Here is a 17,383-nt window from a genome sequence, read left to right as displayed (position 1 = left end):
TGCTATAATAGCAAACAGATGGAAAATGTATTTTCTCATTAGCTATAAGAAGCCAATTTTAACCAAACCCTGTAGTAGGCCATATGAGGCCCACATGTTATTGAATCGTTGCCCCAAAGACTATTGACAATTTTTACACTTAGACTCAATGAAAATTATGAAGTCTAACTGGCTATTGTCAAATCAATGATCAGACATTATAAATATGTGTTTAGCTTTAGTTGGAAATTTTTAAAAATCTTGGAACCAAAATTTCATGATTATCAGAAAGTTCTATTCTGCCACCTACCCAAACGTTTATCTGTGTAAATTCTAAACAAAGGATGGTAATCCACATTAAAGAAAGAATGGAGTTTCATCAGTTATCACCAGTAAACTGTATTATATATATATATATATATATATATATATATATATATATATATATATATATATATATATATATAAATGTTTTAATCCATTCTTTAATTCTCAAAGACTCTTTAGACAAACTTATAAAGCAAATAGCAAGATTTTTTCATTATTTCATTCCTTACTCTCAAAGATGTCTTTATATGTTATGTTTAAATGCATTTGAAGAGAAGTTTTCATTCTATGTGTAACCTTTGTACCCGAGATTCAAATACCATAGATTTTTTTTATAGTATAGCTACAATGATTCACACAAATAATTTGACTTCAAAGAAAGAGCATATAATTTGATATTTCAGTACATAAGAAGAATGGACATGTTAACCCAAAGTCAGAATGCTCTGAGGCCAGTGGCCACAAAGATGATAACCCCTCGTCTTGATGTGAGCGACATTCTAGACAGACACACACCAATACTACGTCCAATGAACGACACGCTGCCACTCCCTCCCATCATTCCACAACCACCCCCAAGACAACAGATATCAACATAATCCACTCTATCTGTGTGATATTATTATATTAGTACATAACAATATTTGTTATATCTTGTACAGAGAAATCATAATTGTACAAAAACAAATGAGCTGTATTAAATTTGTCATCAGTTTTATGTAATAAATTAAAACACATCTGTCTTGGCACTGATGTTGTCTTACTTGATCACTTCTTAAATTTGAAATATTTAAGGTCCCTATTAATTTTTTTTCTGTTTAAAATTTGTACAGCTAAATTGTAATGTGACTAACTCACCAAAACAATAAATCAGTTGTTTATCTCAGAACAAACTGAATCTATGTCATCAAAATTTTGTGATCACATGACATTGTGTGCCTTGTGTCTGGTTTGGAATACTTTCAGTAGTGATGAATGTGTAGGAATTGCTTTCAAATTGCTGACAAGAATGAAAATTTAAAACTATAAATCATTTCGATCATATTCATTTTCAGAAAAAATCCAAATAGTAGAGTGTTTTTGTTTTATTCAGTCACAGCAGCCTTTCTTCATAGCTTGGAACTAAAATCAATATCCACATTTCAAGCTTTTGTGGATAAATTTGTGAGGTTTATTTAAGTTCATATGTGCAATTTTATATATTTAACTGTGCTGACATTGCCCATTTTACGCTGTATTACAATATGTGACCTTAAATAATTTTTTTACCTTCAAATATGTTGTAACATCTTATCTGTTGAGGTGTTGGTATTCCACAGCTCCCATTATACATGAGGATATAATTTAATTATGGAAATATAGCCATGGATATCTTTTTTATTAAAATTTTGTATGATGCAAAAGACAGAGAGGTTGTTATAAATGTATGTGGAATTTCCTGCCACCTTGTGGAATACTAATTCATACAATGTTTTGTTCCCTTTAATTTCTTGTACGTTAGCTGACCCACACAAATCAGAATTTTTAAACAAAATTATTTGTAAGTAGAAGTTTATTTTATTACTGAAAAAGTTTAATTTTGCGTATGACTTATTAAAATATTTAAAGATCAGTATGTTTGAGAATTAAGGTATATATGAAATCATTGTGTAAAACAATAGAAATGAAGCAGATGTTTATTGAAAATCTGCTGCATACTTCAGTTATTTATTAACAAACTTTAATGCATATAATTTGAGAATTCATTTAAAAATTAACTGTGTACAAAAAAAGTTACAAGTCATTTTCAATAAAATGTACATTAAGCTGACATGATTACAATAACCGTGGCCTTTTTGTACATCTAAATAATCAGGCATCAATCTTTGCAATCAGATTTTTAAAAAATACATAATAGTGTCTTTCACAGAGAGTAAAACTGGAATGAAGTGTTCATAAATAATTATATTAATCCATGTATTCCATTTTGCAAATTGTAATGAAATATTTTCCATTATTTTCAGCCAGTCAGTGTCTTTATTTACAGCACGATGATTATGTATGTGTGTGTGATTTGGGTTTTTAACGCAGCTTTAACAATTTACTGTCATATCACTACAATGTCTGCAGTGTGGCAGCTTATAGTGATGTCTAGGATTGCAGCATCATGCCGCAGACATGTAGCATCATGTCCCACCCAGTCACATTATCCTGACACCAGGCTGACCTGTCCTAACAGTAACCTCTTAATGCTGAGCATGATTATGTACAAGTTTTGCATTATAGCAACAAAAGCCCCATGATGAGTGGCAACAGTTAGGTATAAGTATGTAAAACTTGCTCATCTGGATAACAGTTCAAATCTGCAATTTCAGGATTCTGGCTTAAATACAATAGGAGTCCTGTCATTTAATCTTTTATCAATAGAGAGCCACCATTGCATGCCACTCTTTTTACCAGGTCTTACTTTACTCATCTATGTGTTTTCAATTATTCTTTTGGACTGGTTGGGATATATTTTCAATCTTTCTTTGTTTCATTTAATAATGTTTGCATATATTAACATATATGCTAGGTGTAATGCCAGGTGTCACTCTTGCAATTTTCATAACCAGTGACATCTGTGTACTAGCAAACAGAAGTATCAAATTATTGAATACAAAGTAACTACAGTATGGCATGAGTAGAGCTGAGAAACACAATGCCACTTAAGTATTAGTCATCTCCCTCTTGATGTAAATGTAGATGTTTCATCTGCAGAGAAAACTACATAGCATGTTAATGACAAAATGACTAACTTAGCTCCTTCTTCAGAACTAAACCAATAAAAGTACTTAAAGATATGATTATTGTGAATATTTGAATCCCTCTCAAGCAGGGGCCCCAAGTGGCTGAATGGTCTAAAGCGCTCTCCATTACCGATCACTGTCATCTCACCTCTGTCTGTGTGGGTTTGAGTCTCGGATTCTGCCAATGAGGGTATGTGAGAAAGCTTGCAAGTAGCTTCTTGTGGGTCAGTGGTTCTTTCTGGGGTTTTCCCGGGTTCTTCCTCCACCATTAACACTGGCCGTCATGTATAGCCTATCGTGTGCTGAAAAATGTCATTAAACCCCACAACAACAACACTCTGAAGCAGTATGGTGTGAATTTTTTTATAATATTCATTTAATGTTGTGAATTTTTTTATAACATTCATTTAATGGCTTTTCTTTAACAAAAGCTTCAGCTAAACTGTGTAAGGTACATTGAATGAAATGTCATGCAAAAGCAAACAAACTACACTCACTTGTTTGTATGCATTAGGTCATGGTGATTGTGAATAAAGGTGTGATACCTATGCTAGTGTTAAACAACATATTGTACACATGCACAGTGTGTTTAGTGCAATTATGTTGGATGCACATGAATTTAATATTGATGGCCATTTAGGAGTATTTTTAGTTCTTCTCAATGTCAGGTGCATAATTGTTCGTAAATAATCACTTCTCAAAAATGACACTTGATAAAAATCCATTTATACCAGTTTGTGTTTTAATATTCACAAGATAGTGCAGCTAAAACTCTGATATAGGATCAACACATATAGGATCAAATAAACACCATAACAAGTCTTCTGGTGAAAACTCCATGTTGATGTAACTTTCTGTTCAGATGGAGTAATGATAATTAGATTTTCAAGATGGCTGCTTTGGTGGTCATGCTGTGTATCAGATTGGCACCATTTTCGTTTAGGACTAAATAGATATCATAAGACATCTTTTGGTGAAGACCCCACATCAGTGTGACCATCCATCCAGAAGGAGCAAAGATTTTGAAGACGACTAACAAAGTTGTGCTAATGTATGGATGGCAAACAACAGGCAATCACATAAACCCTTCTTGTCTTTGAGCATTACAGTTAAAATATTGAAAGGCTATTTGTGCACCTAAGATTCAGCTGCATTGCAGGTTGGAGAAAGACTGTTCCCTCACCTTCATGGTTGGGTAAAGGACAATGAATATGGAATCAGTTGAGAATGGAAATGTACAATAGATAAAGAGAATACAAACTAATCAATGGAAGGAAAGATTAAAAATTGTTCAGAAATTGTTATTTTATTTTACACATCTGAAATATAGACATTTATATAAGTACAAGAAAGGTAAATATCATCCAAATTAATACATAAACAAAAGCTTTGAAAAAGATAATGTTGAAAATATACAAATATATAATTATCTTAATGTACATCATTTCTTGTAATATATATATATATATATATATATATATATATATATATATATATATATATATATATATATATATATATATATATATAGATTACAACTTCATATATATATATATATATATGAATGAGGTTGTAATATTTTAAACAGCTTAAATCTGACTTGCTGTAGGTTTCATATATTAAACCAGGTGTGCAAAACTTCTAAACATTCAATTTCCATCATTGATAACCAACAATTGTTAAAAAATATGTCACTTTAATCTGACCCAGTTTGCAGAGACAAATCCTTTTTTTGCTGAAAGGGCAAGATAATTAATAATTTTTTTAATTGTACAGTCATTTTGTCCACAATTAAAAACAAAACGTAGCAGATTTTCTGATCTTTCATCTGTTCATTACTATATCTCTGTGCTTTTGACCATAAAATATAATAGACCTCTTCCATGCCTTACATGCATACATTCCATCAACTCTGGTCAAGATATATGGCTAGAACTTAAACGATGTAAAAAAGTTTTCTTCTTTCAGTCAGTGACATAATTCTTTGACATTTGGATTATCAAATCAATAGGCTTCATTCTTACTCAAAATGTAAGCCATCCACAAACTTTGGTGATGGTACATTGCTGGGCAAAACCCATTTCATTTTTCAGTCTGTGACCATGACCTTTGACATTTTGACCCCAAAATTAACAGCTTTCTTATCACAAGTGCAAGACATCCCCAATTTCTAGTTCAGGTCTGTGATGTAGAACTGTTGTTGTTGTACAGAAACCATTGTTTTCCCCTCTTGTAGAGATCTTGATCTTTGGACCCCAAATTCGCAAGTGCATGCTATCTACAAAGTCTGGTAACAATAGCTGATGGAGAACCTTAGTTAATGTGTAGAAATGAAACAGGAACAAATGGATAGATGGACTGAATGATGGATTTATGAACGGGCACTGAAACATAATGCCTTAAGGATATTCATACTTTCCATATGTTTATCTATTCATCCATCCATCTGTTCATTTATCAAGTCTCCTTCAAAACCTCTCCATGTAAATTCACAAAACAAAAATGTTGTCTTTATGATGACCATCTGCAATAGGGTGTATTATGCCTGGGTTAAAATTTGCAATAGGGTGTATTATGCCTGGGTTAAAATTTGCAATAGGGTGTATTATGCCTGGGTTAAAATTTACAATAGGGTGTATTATGCCTGGGTTAAAATTTACAAAACTATGTTGTCCTAATGATGATATGTGGTTACTGGCAGAAAGTCAAAGGCCATATGATTAAAAAAATTACACATACAATAACATTTTAAAAATGTTAAGTGTATTTATGTAAATTTTTGTAGACAGGAGATGGTTCAGACACCTCACCTATCCATATTAGTCATAACTCAACAGTGGTACAACGTTATCAGTAATCCTTTGAAATTCATTTACTTGTTTACCATCAGTATGTTCTTTGTTTGTTACTTAAAATTAAACTCCATTGTTATAGTATTTTGTTTGGTAAAGAAAAGTTCTGAACTATATAAAAGACAACAATAATCATGAAATGCACTTTAAATTTAAGTTGTACATCAGAATTTACAAGCTACAATCCAAACTGGCAATAGCAGCCACCCTTGGGAAATGGTAAAACTTGCACAGATGACCTCTGTATGCAGGTTTACCTTTAAACATTGGTTTTTGAACTAATACCATACACTGATCACCATTATTGTCAAGACTGTTTTATGTGCACTATTCAACAAAATCATAAAATATGTGTATACGTTGTTCTCCCCCAAATGTATGTTTCACACAAGATTATTGTATTGTGCTCACTTTAATCCATCCTTTAAATGAAATGATCACTGACTTAAAAATATGTAATCTTCTTTTTACACCATGCGAAAACTATGTCACTACTAAGGGACACCTTACATATGATTATAATGAGGGGACTGACTCTTTGGTAATCTAACTTATATAAATTAGTGAGATAAGAAATGTTTGCATACCAATTCACACAAAATTCCTCTATTTAGAAATGCCTTCCTCATGAAGCAAAACTTTAGTTGCATAGACTGAGCTTTCACTGCAGACATGCATCAGTGAGGTGGGTAAAAAGCCCCATTTGGTTAGGAAACACCTGGATGCTGTTTGTAGAAAACATGTGTCTGTTCCATAAAGGACATTTGCTTTGGGGGAGGATCAGGATAGCTGTTGTGAACAGGTTATCACTTAGTAAAGGTGACTGTTAGGACAGGTTTGACTGCAATTAATGTCAAAAGATCTATATTACAAAACATTTAAAAAAGAAAATTATCTAAACAAATTCATACATTATGATTTCAATGGATCAGTAGGGAATTTTCAAACATTTATGGCAATGTCAAAATACTGCATAACCATGGAAAATACTGAATCTTATGTTGTTTTAATTACAGCAACAGATTTTTGTTAATTTGGCAGTTATACTTTTAATTGGGTTGTGATTCCAAAGTAATATATGACTTCTAGTTTCTTGGGTTCAAATATTAAATCACTGTAATAGGGTGTCAAAGGTTACTGTCTGTTAGTGCCTAAATGTTTCCTTGTAAAGCAAGATAATAATCAATGACCACAACAATTTCCTTTATTTCATTAAAATTTTCATGTATTTGTTTTCACTTCCTGAAGCTATGAAGATTAGGCGAAGAGAGTAGCATACCTGGCCCAGAGTTTTTCAGCTAACTGTTTTACCCACTTTAAATAAAGTATGTAATCTGAGTTAATTCACAGGCATGACTGAAATCCACCACACCTTTCTTGTCTCATATCTAGCACACTAACAAGTGAGCCACCAAGGCTCAACAACAAAAACTGTCATATCTCTTAACACAATGCGTCTAACTGCACAGACCCAGATCTGCCAATGAATAATGTGCTAGCAGATCTGGATCTGTGTAGTTTGTTAGGATCTGCAGGCACATTATGAGATGGAGTTTGCAGCTGGATTCGAATTACAAGTGAATATATATCGTAAAGTCTCTTAAACTTTCAACAAAATGCTTAACCAAAGTAAGTTTTCATAGATATCATAAATGTGAAAATACAGATCCCTCAAAGCACATATCTGGATACATGTACAAAAAAGAAAGATACTTCTATATAAATGTACCTATCTGGATACATGTACAAAAAAGATACTGCTATATAAATGTACCTATCTGGATACATGTACAAAAAAGATACTGCTATATAAATGTACCTATCTGGATACATGTACAAAAAAGATACTGCTATATAAATGCATGAAATATGTACACTTTAGGTGCCATCAGTTCAATAGATTTTTTTAAATACATAAATATACAAATTAATTTTGCATTATGGACAATGGACAACAACAATATGGTCCCTTTACCACTATCTGCATAGACAAGTCTTGCTTTTCTGCTGTAATAATTCTTACACGTCATCACTGTTAGAAAATTAATTTTCATTAGTATTGAAGCAGAAGGCAAAAATTTTCAAACATTATGGGCTTTTGTGATATTTGCCTTTTTTTTACATTTAAATTTCCAAGTATCTGGAAAAGGTAGTCAAAATCACAAAACCAAAAGCATAGAAACTTGTCCGTGAACATTACTACTAATACTACAAATAATAATAATAATCTGCTTTATCATCTAATAAAGACTTTGTTACATGTATGAAAACCTGTATTTATTCTTAACATCTTTACTGGCACTATTTATAACTGAAACCTTTCCAAAATGTGCATATTTCAGTGCCTCTTTTGCAGAGCTGAAATATGACAATAAATTTGACATGAAACACGAACAGAAAACCTGGCTGTCGAATTTCTAGCAGATAAAAGGTTTTTATGAATTATATCCTGCAATGACTGAATTTAATTAGATGCTAAAAATTGATTCATGAAACTAGCATATGTACTTGCTTTTAAGTCAAGTCAAACTGTAAAACAACAAAGATCATGATCTGTCAGTGCATAATGTGCCTGCAGATCATGGTCTAAGTTGTTTGCTCTATTGATTAATCCTAACAAACTGCAGAGACCTAGAACAGCCAAAGCATTATGTGATGGCAAATTTGCATCTGTGCAGTTTGCAGCTGGAGTTGAATAAAAGTGAACATATCAAAGCTAGCATGTCTTCAAAAATGAGCATTTGGACTAATATTAATCCAGAAAGAAAGCAAGTAAAATTTAGCTGGTAAGTTAACAATAATACCTATTAAAGACCAAATCCGTTTGAGAAAAGCCAAATTAATGTACAGGATATCCAACAACAGTGCTTCGAAATAATTACAATCATTATTCCAGTATAGGCTACCTGGTAATACTTCCCAACTGTGATCCAAACGAAAAAAGGAATTATTCAAAAAAGGTTTCCAATACTCCAGAACTTTGCTCTGGAATAGTATTCCAGCTGAGATTAGAAATGCCCACTCTATTTCCTTCTTCCAAACCCAATATATACAGTGGCTTCAGAGATGCAGTTAAATAAATTCTTTTGTATGAGGGCCTCCAGGTAGATTAGTTTTTCTGCTAATTGTTTTACCCTCTTTAAATAAAGTCATTATTATATACAATAGATTTTTCCATGTTACAAAGTGGAGATGTTGATGACGATGACATTGTTGATTTTTAGTAATGGAAATAAAATTTTACTAAAGAACTGCATAGCTGCATAATCTTCACAGGTATATAAAAATAATACCCAGTAACTCCTGCACAGTTAAAGTACTCATTACAGGAAAATATATTTATGCAAGATATACAGTAAAACCTGTCTTGAGAGACCACTGCTATGAGAGACCACCTGTCTTGAGAGACCAGGTTCTCCATGTACAGATTTATAGATTATATAGTGTTATAACCTGTTATGAGAGACCACCTGTCATGAGAGACCATTATGTTTTGGCAGAAGGGGTGGTCTTTCAAGACAGGTTCCACTGTACTATACATTTGATTAAACTCTATATATATGGTATACATTAATATGTAGTGGAAAATAACATACTGATCATAACAAACATTAACTGGTTATTTAGATACAGATACTATGTGTAAATATTTTCTTGTTTCCTTTGATAGGATTATTGGCTATGTAACTTTGCATAATTCATACAGTATTAAAATAATGTTTACAAAATAAAAATAAAAGTAACTGAATTTGTTCATTACAAAGGAGATGAAAAATGTCCCTGAAATACGTTCTAAATACTACAGGGAATTTTCTTGGTTGACTGAAGACGGGATCTATGCTGAAGGGAAAGATTGAGAGCAACTGGGAATAGAATTTTCAGAAAAAACCAGTAAAACTGGGAGATCAGCAATACTTTTAATATTTTTTCACTGGGACAGAAGCCTATTTTTGCCACCACCCCTTTCCTGAAAAGTTTATGTTATTATAACACCATATTCTATTTAATAAATGCATTTTCTTTTTTCATTTGACTTCCATCAATTCAGTCTAGAAATTCAACCAAGAAAGTCAAATTTACATCCACTATCAGGTTTTAGGCATGAGATATCCATGGATAGATGGCTTCAAAGCACACATGACCTTGCCACTTTGCTGTATGCAGTGCTAATCAAAACATGTGCATGGTGCGAAGATGGAGAGTGCATGGTGGGAAGATGGAGTGCATGGTGGGAAAATGGAGACCCAAAAGGCTCCATTAAAGGCTATAGATTACAATTTCTGAAGTTCCATTGTAAATAAAGAATTGCACCCAAGAATTAAAACAAACATAAAACTCTTTTACATACAGAGAATCAGTTCAAAAAGGTAAATGTAATTGTAACAAGATGTCAATCTTATCATGAGATATGTGTAAAACAAAGTGATGAAATGAACAGAGAGTAATATCAACTATTTTTTGTAAGCTTTGAAACTGGACAGTTTTCTAAAAGTTATATATGAAACACAAATTTCCAAATAAAAATTACATGAAAATTATGAATTTGCAGTTTCAATAATTGAATAGAAAGAAAGCCAAATATGATACATAAATCATACATGCATTAAAACTTTCACTCAACTTTACACTTTTGGTACCAGTATACAAACGTTATGATTAGTACCAGAACAGCATTAATGAGGTCAAATTGAAAATACATTCAAGAGAAGGAGATGCATTACAGAAGGGCAAGTTAATGGAAGTTTCACTGCATATTCTAAGAGTAAATTCTAAAGTGCAAGACAAAATAAAAAAAGAATACAGCACATTTAGCATTATTTAAATTCCACCCAAAAACTCTTTTAATGCTTCCATTCCAGACTTTGCAGTGCTATATCTTTCCACATTAAGATTCAAATAGACCAAATCACAGCTATTCTCAAGAAAAATCTTCAACTCTTTCAGGGCACATGGCTTGAACTTTTTTATCTCTCTAAGGGGTACTGGATTTTCCATGAGCAATTCTATTAGACGTGTACTTGGCTCCCCACTATTTACCTTTAATGATGCTGAGGTATTGGCCTGAAAAGTTAGCAAGGTTGTCCCCTTATCCTCACTTGCCTCCTGTACTAAGTCAGACTGAGAATCAACTGAAGGTCGTTGATCCAGTGTCACCACTGGAATTGCTTCAAGCTTACGGTTTACTATGGCATACTGTGAGGTTAGGTCCTTCGATGAATCAGCAGTCCCTCTGCTATCTTCACTAGCCTCAGGTTGTGAACCACAATGGGATTCAAATGCTTCCTGCCTCTGAAACTTGGAAAGATCTCTTGATTTTGACCTCATGGCTGGCTCCTGACTGTATCTATTAACATCTTCTACATTGCTCACAGAACCATCCCTGTGCACTTTCACGATGGTTCTGGATCTCCTCATTTCAACAATGTCTGCTTCTTCTGGTTCACTTTTATTAAAATCCTTTTGTTCTGTTGGTGATTTTTTACTTTCAATTGCCATGGAACTTATTTGGGCCTGCTCACTGCAAGAATTAGAGATGATGGGCTCTGAGATTATCTTCTGGGAATATTTGCCATCATCTTCAACTTTGTCAGCTAAATCATCTTCTTCCACTTTATCATTTGACCATCCCATACTAGCACAACTCATCTCAGCATTTGGGTCAGTTCTCTGTTGAGTCTTGGATGCCCAAGTGTCTGCTGATGCTCCATTTGAAGAGGATGAAGAATCTGTTTTGTCAGCTAAATCATCATCTTCCACTTTATCATTTGACCATCCCACACTAACACAACTCATCTCAACATTTGGGTCATTTCTCTGTTGAGTCTTGGACGCCTCTGGGATAGCTGATGCTCCATTTGATGAGGATGAAGGATCTACAGTTCCACTGATACCAGATAGATAGGAAGACCAAGGCTTGTCATATGGACCACTAAGGTGGCATTTTTTATTCCCATTTTGACCATAACTTTCTAACTTATGTGAATCAGATTTGTCTTTCTTACTGGGTCTTCTCTGCACCACTTGCTCATTGTCTCCTAATGAAGGCTGTGATATGGGTGAATCTGCAGTATTTGAGATCATCTTTTCCCAAGTTTTTTTCATCACAGCTGTGCTGCCAATCTGAGTTAAGTCCTCATGTTTGTTCTCTTTTGATGAATTGTGTGAAATACCACTGAAATGAAAAGAAATACCACTGAAATGAAAGGAAAAAAACTGCTGTTCCTGGTCATATTCCAAATTCAAATATGTTGTGCTACAATGTAGTTTAGATGACCATATATAGTCTTTTTAACTAAGAAAGACAAATATAGAAATATTTTCACCCCAGTTTGAACAGTCAGAAACACTTGGCCATTTTTATGAGGTTCTGAATCAAACAAGTTGTATCATTTTTTTACCCAATATCCAGTCTGTCCACAATGTTAGGTCCTGGTTTGAAACACAGATTTGATGTTATAGTTGGGATCCATTTTTGTTTTTGTCAGTCAGTGACCTTGGCCTTCGATCTTTTGACCCCAGTGTTGATAGGCATCTTCCTTACCAAATGTGCAATCAATCCATTCTGTATGGGCTAGGCCTGTCATGTAGAGCTAATATTAAAGTACAGACACCACTGATGTTATTTAATTACAGTGACAATGACCTTTGGAACCTAAAATAGAGAAGCTGTTTCAACACACCCATGCAGAAGTTATTCATAAATATTGATTCACGTCTGTGACATAGAACTAATGCTATTGTGTGAAGACCTATTATCTTCCTCCAGTCACAGTGACTATATATTTTCTTTTCCAACCAAGAAAGACACATACAGAAAATCTTTCATCCCAATTTGACCAGTAGAAACAAGAGGCCATCATAATATATGTCTTTCTTATTTTTATGAGGTCCTGAATCAAACATGTCCATGTATGTATTATAAACAGCTTATTAACAATTATTCTAATAATACCATGAGTGCTAAAGAGTTGAATTTGATAGAAAACACAAATGGGTGTGTACATTGTCTCCAAAAGATGGCATGTAAATACTGCATACAAACACTGGTCAAACAGAGAGCAGGATGCCCTGGTGTTCAATATCAACATTACACAGAGAAATTTATCTGATGACAACTGATTCCCATTATAGTTTAGTCATCAAGGGGCTCAATGTTGTAATACCAAAAATCAAATCAATATACAGGATTGAGTCAGCCTGAAATCAAAGAATCTTCCACCCCTTTTATATACTCAGTTCATGCCATGCCATGACAACCACTGGTCATACACATACTGGACTCCTCATGAGACAGTTGGCACTGTACAGTGGAAACAGCATTGTATGTCATAGACTTTCAATATGACTTACCTTGACATTAAAGCTTTCCATCTAATGGTCATTCTTTATAAAGAAATGTATAGCTGACATTGATTCTTAAAAAATATAATTTTTAAGAAGCTTGTCATGAAAATAAGCAAAATTAAATTGCAAACAAACCAATTTGTACTAGTAAAATGTTTCGTCAAGAATACTTACCCAATCAGGAGAACTACTACTACCTCACAAATCCAGTCCTCATAGGTTAAAACCTAAAGGTTTTGTGCCCACCTAGGTGGTGGTCAGGCAGGGTGATCTTCTCTAGGTATAGGGATTGGCATCAAATCCCAAGGATATCTCAGTTACTACTTGAGCGGAAGGCACACTCTCTATATGGATGTAACTGTTGGGAGGCTGGGAAGGTTTCGGGTATGTGTATTATGATTGGGTAGGTATTCTCAAAGAAACATATTTACTAGAAAAACTTGTTTCTCTGTAAATACATTACCTTACCATAATACCTAAGGAGAACAGATAAGAGGCCATCTCCAGTCCCCTAATGTATATGAGACAGCTTCTAGATAACCCAACTGGAGAAGACTCCATCTGTTGGGGAGTAACTTCCAAATATTGAAAACTTTCCTTCATGCAAATCAAGCAGAATTCGTGAAGCTGTATCTTATGAAGCTGTTGAATGACCTGGAAAGGTAACCTGTTGTGTACTGGCTATAGGTCTGATGAGATGTAGTTGAACCATTGCATTACTGCTATAGGTCTGATGAAATGTAGTTGAGCCCTTTAGGATGAAAGATTCTTAGATAAAAACTGAAGAATGTCAACTCTGATCTCCATCCCATGGCCTGGAAAATGAATGTTAGAGAACAGTTCCAGCCAAAGTCTATGCTTGTGGCAACTCTCTAACCTTGTGAGCCAAAATGTGTAATGAATTTATTTGAGCTGGAGTTATTTCTCAATATGCAAAGTGAATAACCTATTTAATCCAGGATGAAAGGTCTGTGCTGATATATCTTCCTGTTCCTGTTAGAGAGGTAAAAATAGTGTGATATTTCCCTCAACGCAACAAGCTCTGTCATTTTAAGATACCATCTCAATGTTTTGTACTAGATCTTGTAGCTGGTCCTGAACTGGTGTCCAGTGATTTCATTACAAAAATCTGATTACCCGTGGATGGGAGCCTGTTCTTGGCAATGAAACAGAGTACCATCATGAGTGAAAATGACGTACTGTCAGAACTCCATGTAATTCCGGTCTACTAAAAAGGCATATATTTTGCTGATTCTGCCTTCTGTAGATAATGCAAATGAAGAAACAGGTCTTGTAAGCAAGGTGGGTCAATCATGCTCTTGCAGGTGTTGGAAGGCTCAAGGATGGCTTACAAGTAAAATCACTGAAGCCTGGCACTCAGATGCTAAGAATGCCTTGGTATAGAAAACTCAAATGTATAAACCTGTTCATAGTGGAATTACACATATATTAAGAGTTTTCTATAACCACTTGCACACACATAACAAATAATTATAGCACAAATTTATTTTTAAGTTGCATAGGCTACTCAATGAAGTACCTAAATGTGTGACAACAAAGTGGTAGAAAATACTAAAAGGCATTTATTTTATCAGCATAGCAAGAGAAAAAATTAGAAATACTAAAAGGCATTTATTTTATCAGCATAGCAAGAGAAAAAATTAGAAATACTAAAAGGCATTTATTTTATCAGCATAGCAAGAGAAAAAATTAGAAATACTAAAAGGCATTTATTTTATCAGCATAGCAAGAGAAAAAATTAGAAATACTAAAAGGCATTTATTTTATCAGCATAGCAAGAGAAAAAATTAGAAATACTAAAAGGCATTTATTTTATCAGCATAGCAAGAGAAAAAATTAGAAATACTAAAAGGCATTTATTTTATCAGCATAGCAAGAGAAAAAATTAGAAATACTAAAAGGCATTTATTTTATCAGCATAGCAAGAGAAAAAATTAGAAATACTAAAAGGCATTTATTTTATCAGCAAGAGAAAAAATTAGAAATACATATGGAGTATAATTTCCTTAGAAGAAAAGAATTTCTCCAACATTTAATGGTATATCTTTCAAGTAGATCCTGGCCTTTGCATGGTCTCTCATGACCAGAATGTGCTCTTCACAAATGCAGAAGCAGTAAATAACTGATATGGGGGTGCTCACCAGTTATTATGTACTTTTGAGAGAGTGACGTATGTAAGGTGAAGTTGTTTGCATTTAAACATGCACAATGGAGAGAATGTTGGCATACCTCTATGCTACATTAATGTAATGTGGATGATATTTCTTTGGATATTGTACTTTTGGAAATTGTACATGATTTAAACATACTGCTAACTAAAATTACTGCTCCCTTGTGCTAAAAAATCAGCCTGAATTAGTCTAAAGTACACTATCCATAGCAGCTATTAAAATAGGGAAAATGAATTTTGCGGACTAGACAATACCAGCTTCTGAAAATGCAATGAATGAATTACCAAATATATAAAATGTAAAAAAAGTTATCGACTCTTTTTATACAATTTACCTCTGAAGTTCAGGAAGTGAAAATGACCAAGTGGAGCTAGCACTTTTTTGAAGGTGCACATCTGGAGTAAGGCCAAGCTGTATACTCTATAACCCATATTACACCCATCAATCATATACCAAAATAAAGGGAATTAAAGGTTCTTTGAATTATACCTAAGATATACAAGGTCTTTTTTAAATAACCAGTATAACCAGTGAGGAAAGCCGGGGAAATTCTTTTTCTTTAAAATCCTATAGTCTTGGGATTTGGTGCCAATCCCTGTATCAAGGGGAGATCACTCTTGCCCAACAGCCACCTAGGTGGGCAGATAGCTTTTAGCTTTTAACTAAAAGTTGTTAGCCTGAGAGGACTGGATTTGTGAGGTAGTAGTAGTTTTGCTAAGGTATTATGACTGGGTAATGTACTTAAAGAAGAAATGATGAGACAAATAGTATTGTGTGCTATAAACCATAATATTTTATAATGCTAAACTGTAGGCTCCAAGCCAAGGCCTTTTCCATGCCATGAGTACAAATCCTCCATGACCTTTGGTACATAGTCTAGAATTAAAACTGTTATGTAAAAGGTATTTTTCTTCTTTCAGTCATAGTGATCTTGATCTTTAACCTTTTGTCTCACAGTGTCAATAAGCTTCTTCTTTATTCCAGGTGCAAGCCACAAGGTTTAGTCCAGGTCTATCATGTAGAGCTTAAGCTATTGTGAAGAGACCATACTTATTTATTTCAGTCACAGTGACCCAAATCAATTGACTTTTTTCTTACCTCATACACAAGTCATCCATAAACTTTGGTGAAGATATATTGAATGGAACTGAAATGTTACATCATTTTTCTTCTTTCAGTGACAATGATCTTGATCTTATGACCCCAAAATCAATAGGCTCGATGACCCCAAAATCAATAGGCTTGATGACTCCAAAATCAATAGGCTTTATGACCCCAAAATCAATAGGCTTGATGACTCCAAAATTAATAGGTTTGATGACCCCAAAATCAATAGGCTTGATGACCCCAAAATCAACAGCCTTGATGACCCCAAAATCAATAGGCTTGATGACCCCAAAATCAATAGGCTTGATGACCCCAAAATTAATAGGCTTTTTCTTTTCTTGATGTGCAATCAATCCACAATGCTTGGTCCTGGACCTGGTCTGTGAGATAGAATTAATGTTATAAGTGAGCAATGATTTTTGTTATTTCAGTCAGTGAAGTCGATCACTGAACTTAATTAGACATCAAGTTGATAGGCATCCTCCTTATCCAATGTGTTATGTATCCACAACAGTTGGTCCCTGTCTGTTACATAATACTAATGTTATAGTGCATAAACCACTTTTTTTATTTCTGTTACAGTGATACTGACATCTGACATCATGATGCAAAAAAATATGCTAATTTCTTAACCCAAGTTGAATTTGTTCACAACAGAAATAATGTTAGCGTGTTAAGAAATAAGAAATAATGTGTTAAGAAATAATGTTGTTGTGTTAAGAACTTTTATCAGTTATCTTAACCAGGATTCTTTCTTATCTCACTGCACCGATTATTTTTCTGTATAGAAAAATGAAACACAGAAAGTGACTGT

The 17,383-nt window shown here is 33.7% G+C and overlaps 2 protein-coding genes and 1 long non-coding RNA gene across 9 annotated transcripts in view; 1 reads left to right on the top strand and 2 right to left on the bottom strand.

The window, feature by feature from the left end:
* LOC149802531 (uncharacterized) overlaps positions 1 to 1,059 on the top strand; it is a 29,386-nt gene extending 28,327 nt beyond the window's left edge. The window contains exon 11 of the mRNA XM_089951775.1: positions 711 to 1,059. Coding sequence (XP_089807901.1) covers positions 711 to 905 — 195 coding nt within the window. The 3' untranslated portion in view covers positions 906 to 1,059. The remainder of the gene's footprint in view (positions 1 to 710) is intronic.
* A 3,296-nt stretch (positions 1,060 to 4,355) lies between these two features.
* Positions 4,356 to 9,277, bottom strand: LOC149802530 (uncharacterized). The gene is made up of 2 exons (XR_016420044.1): positions 5,719 to 9,277; positions 4,356 to 5,652 (listed from the first exon to the last, which is right to left on the bottom strand). It is a non-coding gene; the product is annotated as an uncharacterized LOC149802530 (long non-coding RNA).
* Positions 9,278 to 9,460: 183 nt separating this feature from the next.
* Positions 9,461 to 17,383, bottom strand: part of LOC149802529 (uncharacterized) — a 33,228-nt gene continuing 25,305 nt past the window's right edge. For all 7 annotated transcript variants that reach the window (XM_089951768.1, XM_089951772.1, XM_089951769.1 and 4 more), the window contains one exon: positions 9,461 to 12,098. In XM_089951768.1, coding sequence (XP_089807894.1) covers positions 10,745 to 12,098 — 1,354 coding nt within the window. In that variant the 3' untranslated portion in view covers positions 9,461 to 10,744. The remainder of the gene's footprint in view (positions 12,099 to 17,383) is intronic.

Source organism: Sinohyriopsis cumingii, chromosome 3 (assembly GCF_028554795.1).
Source record: "Sinohyriopsis cumingii isolate HCF-2022 chromosome 3, ASM2855479v2, whole genome shotgun sequence".
Taxonomy (NCBI): domain Eukaryota; kingdom Metazoa; phylum Mollusca; class Bivalvia; order Unionida; family Unionidae; genus Sinohyriopsis; species Sinohyriopsis cumingii.
The sequence above is the reverse complement of the archived record's forward strand: the minus strand, read 5'-3'. Positions and strand labels throughout refer to the sequence as shown.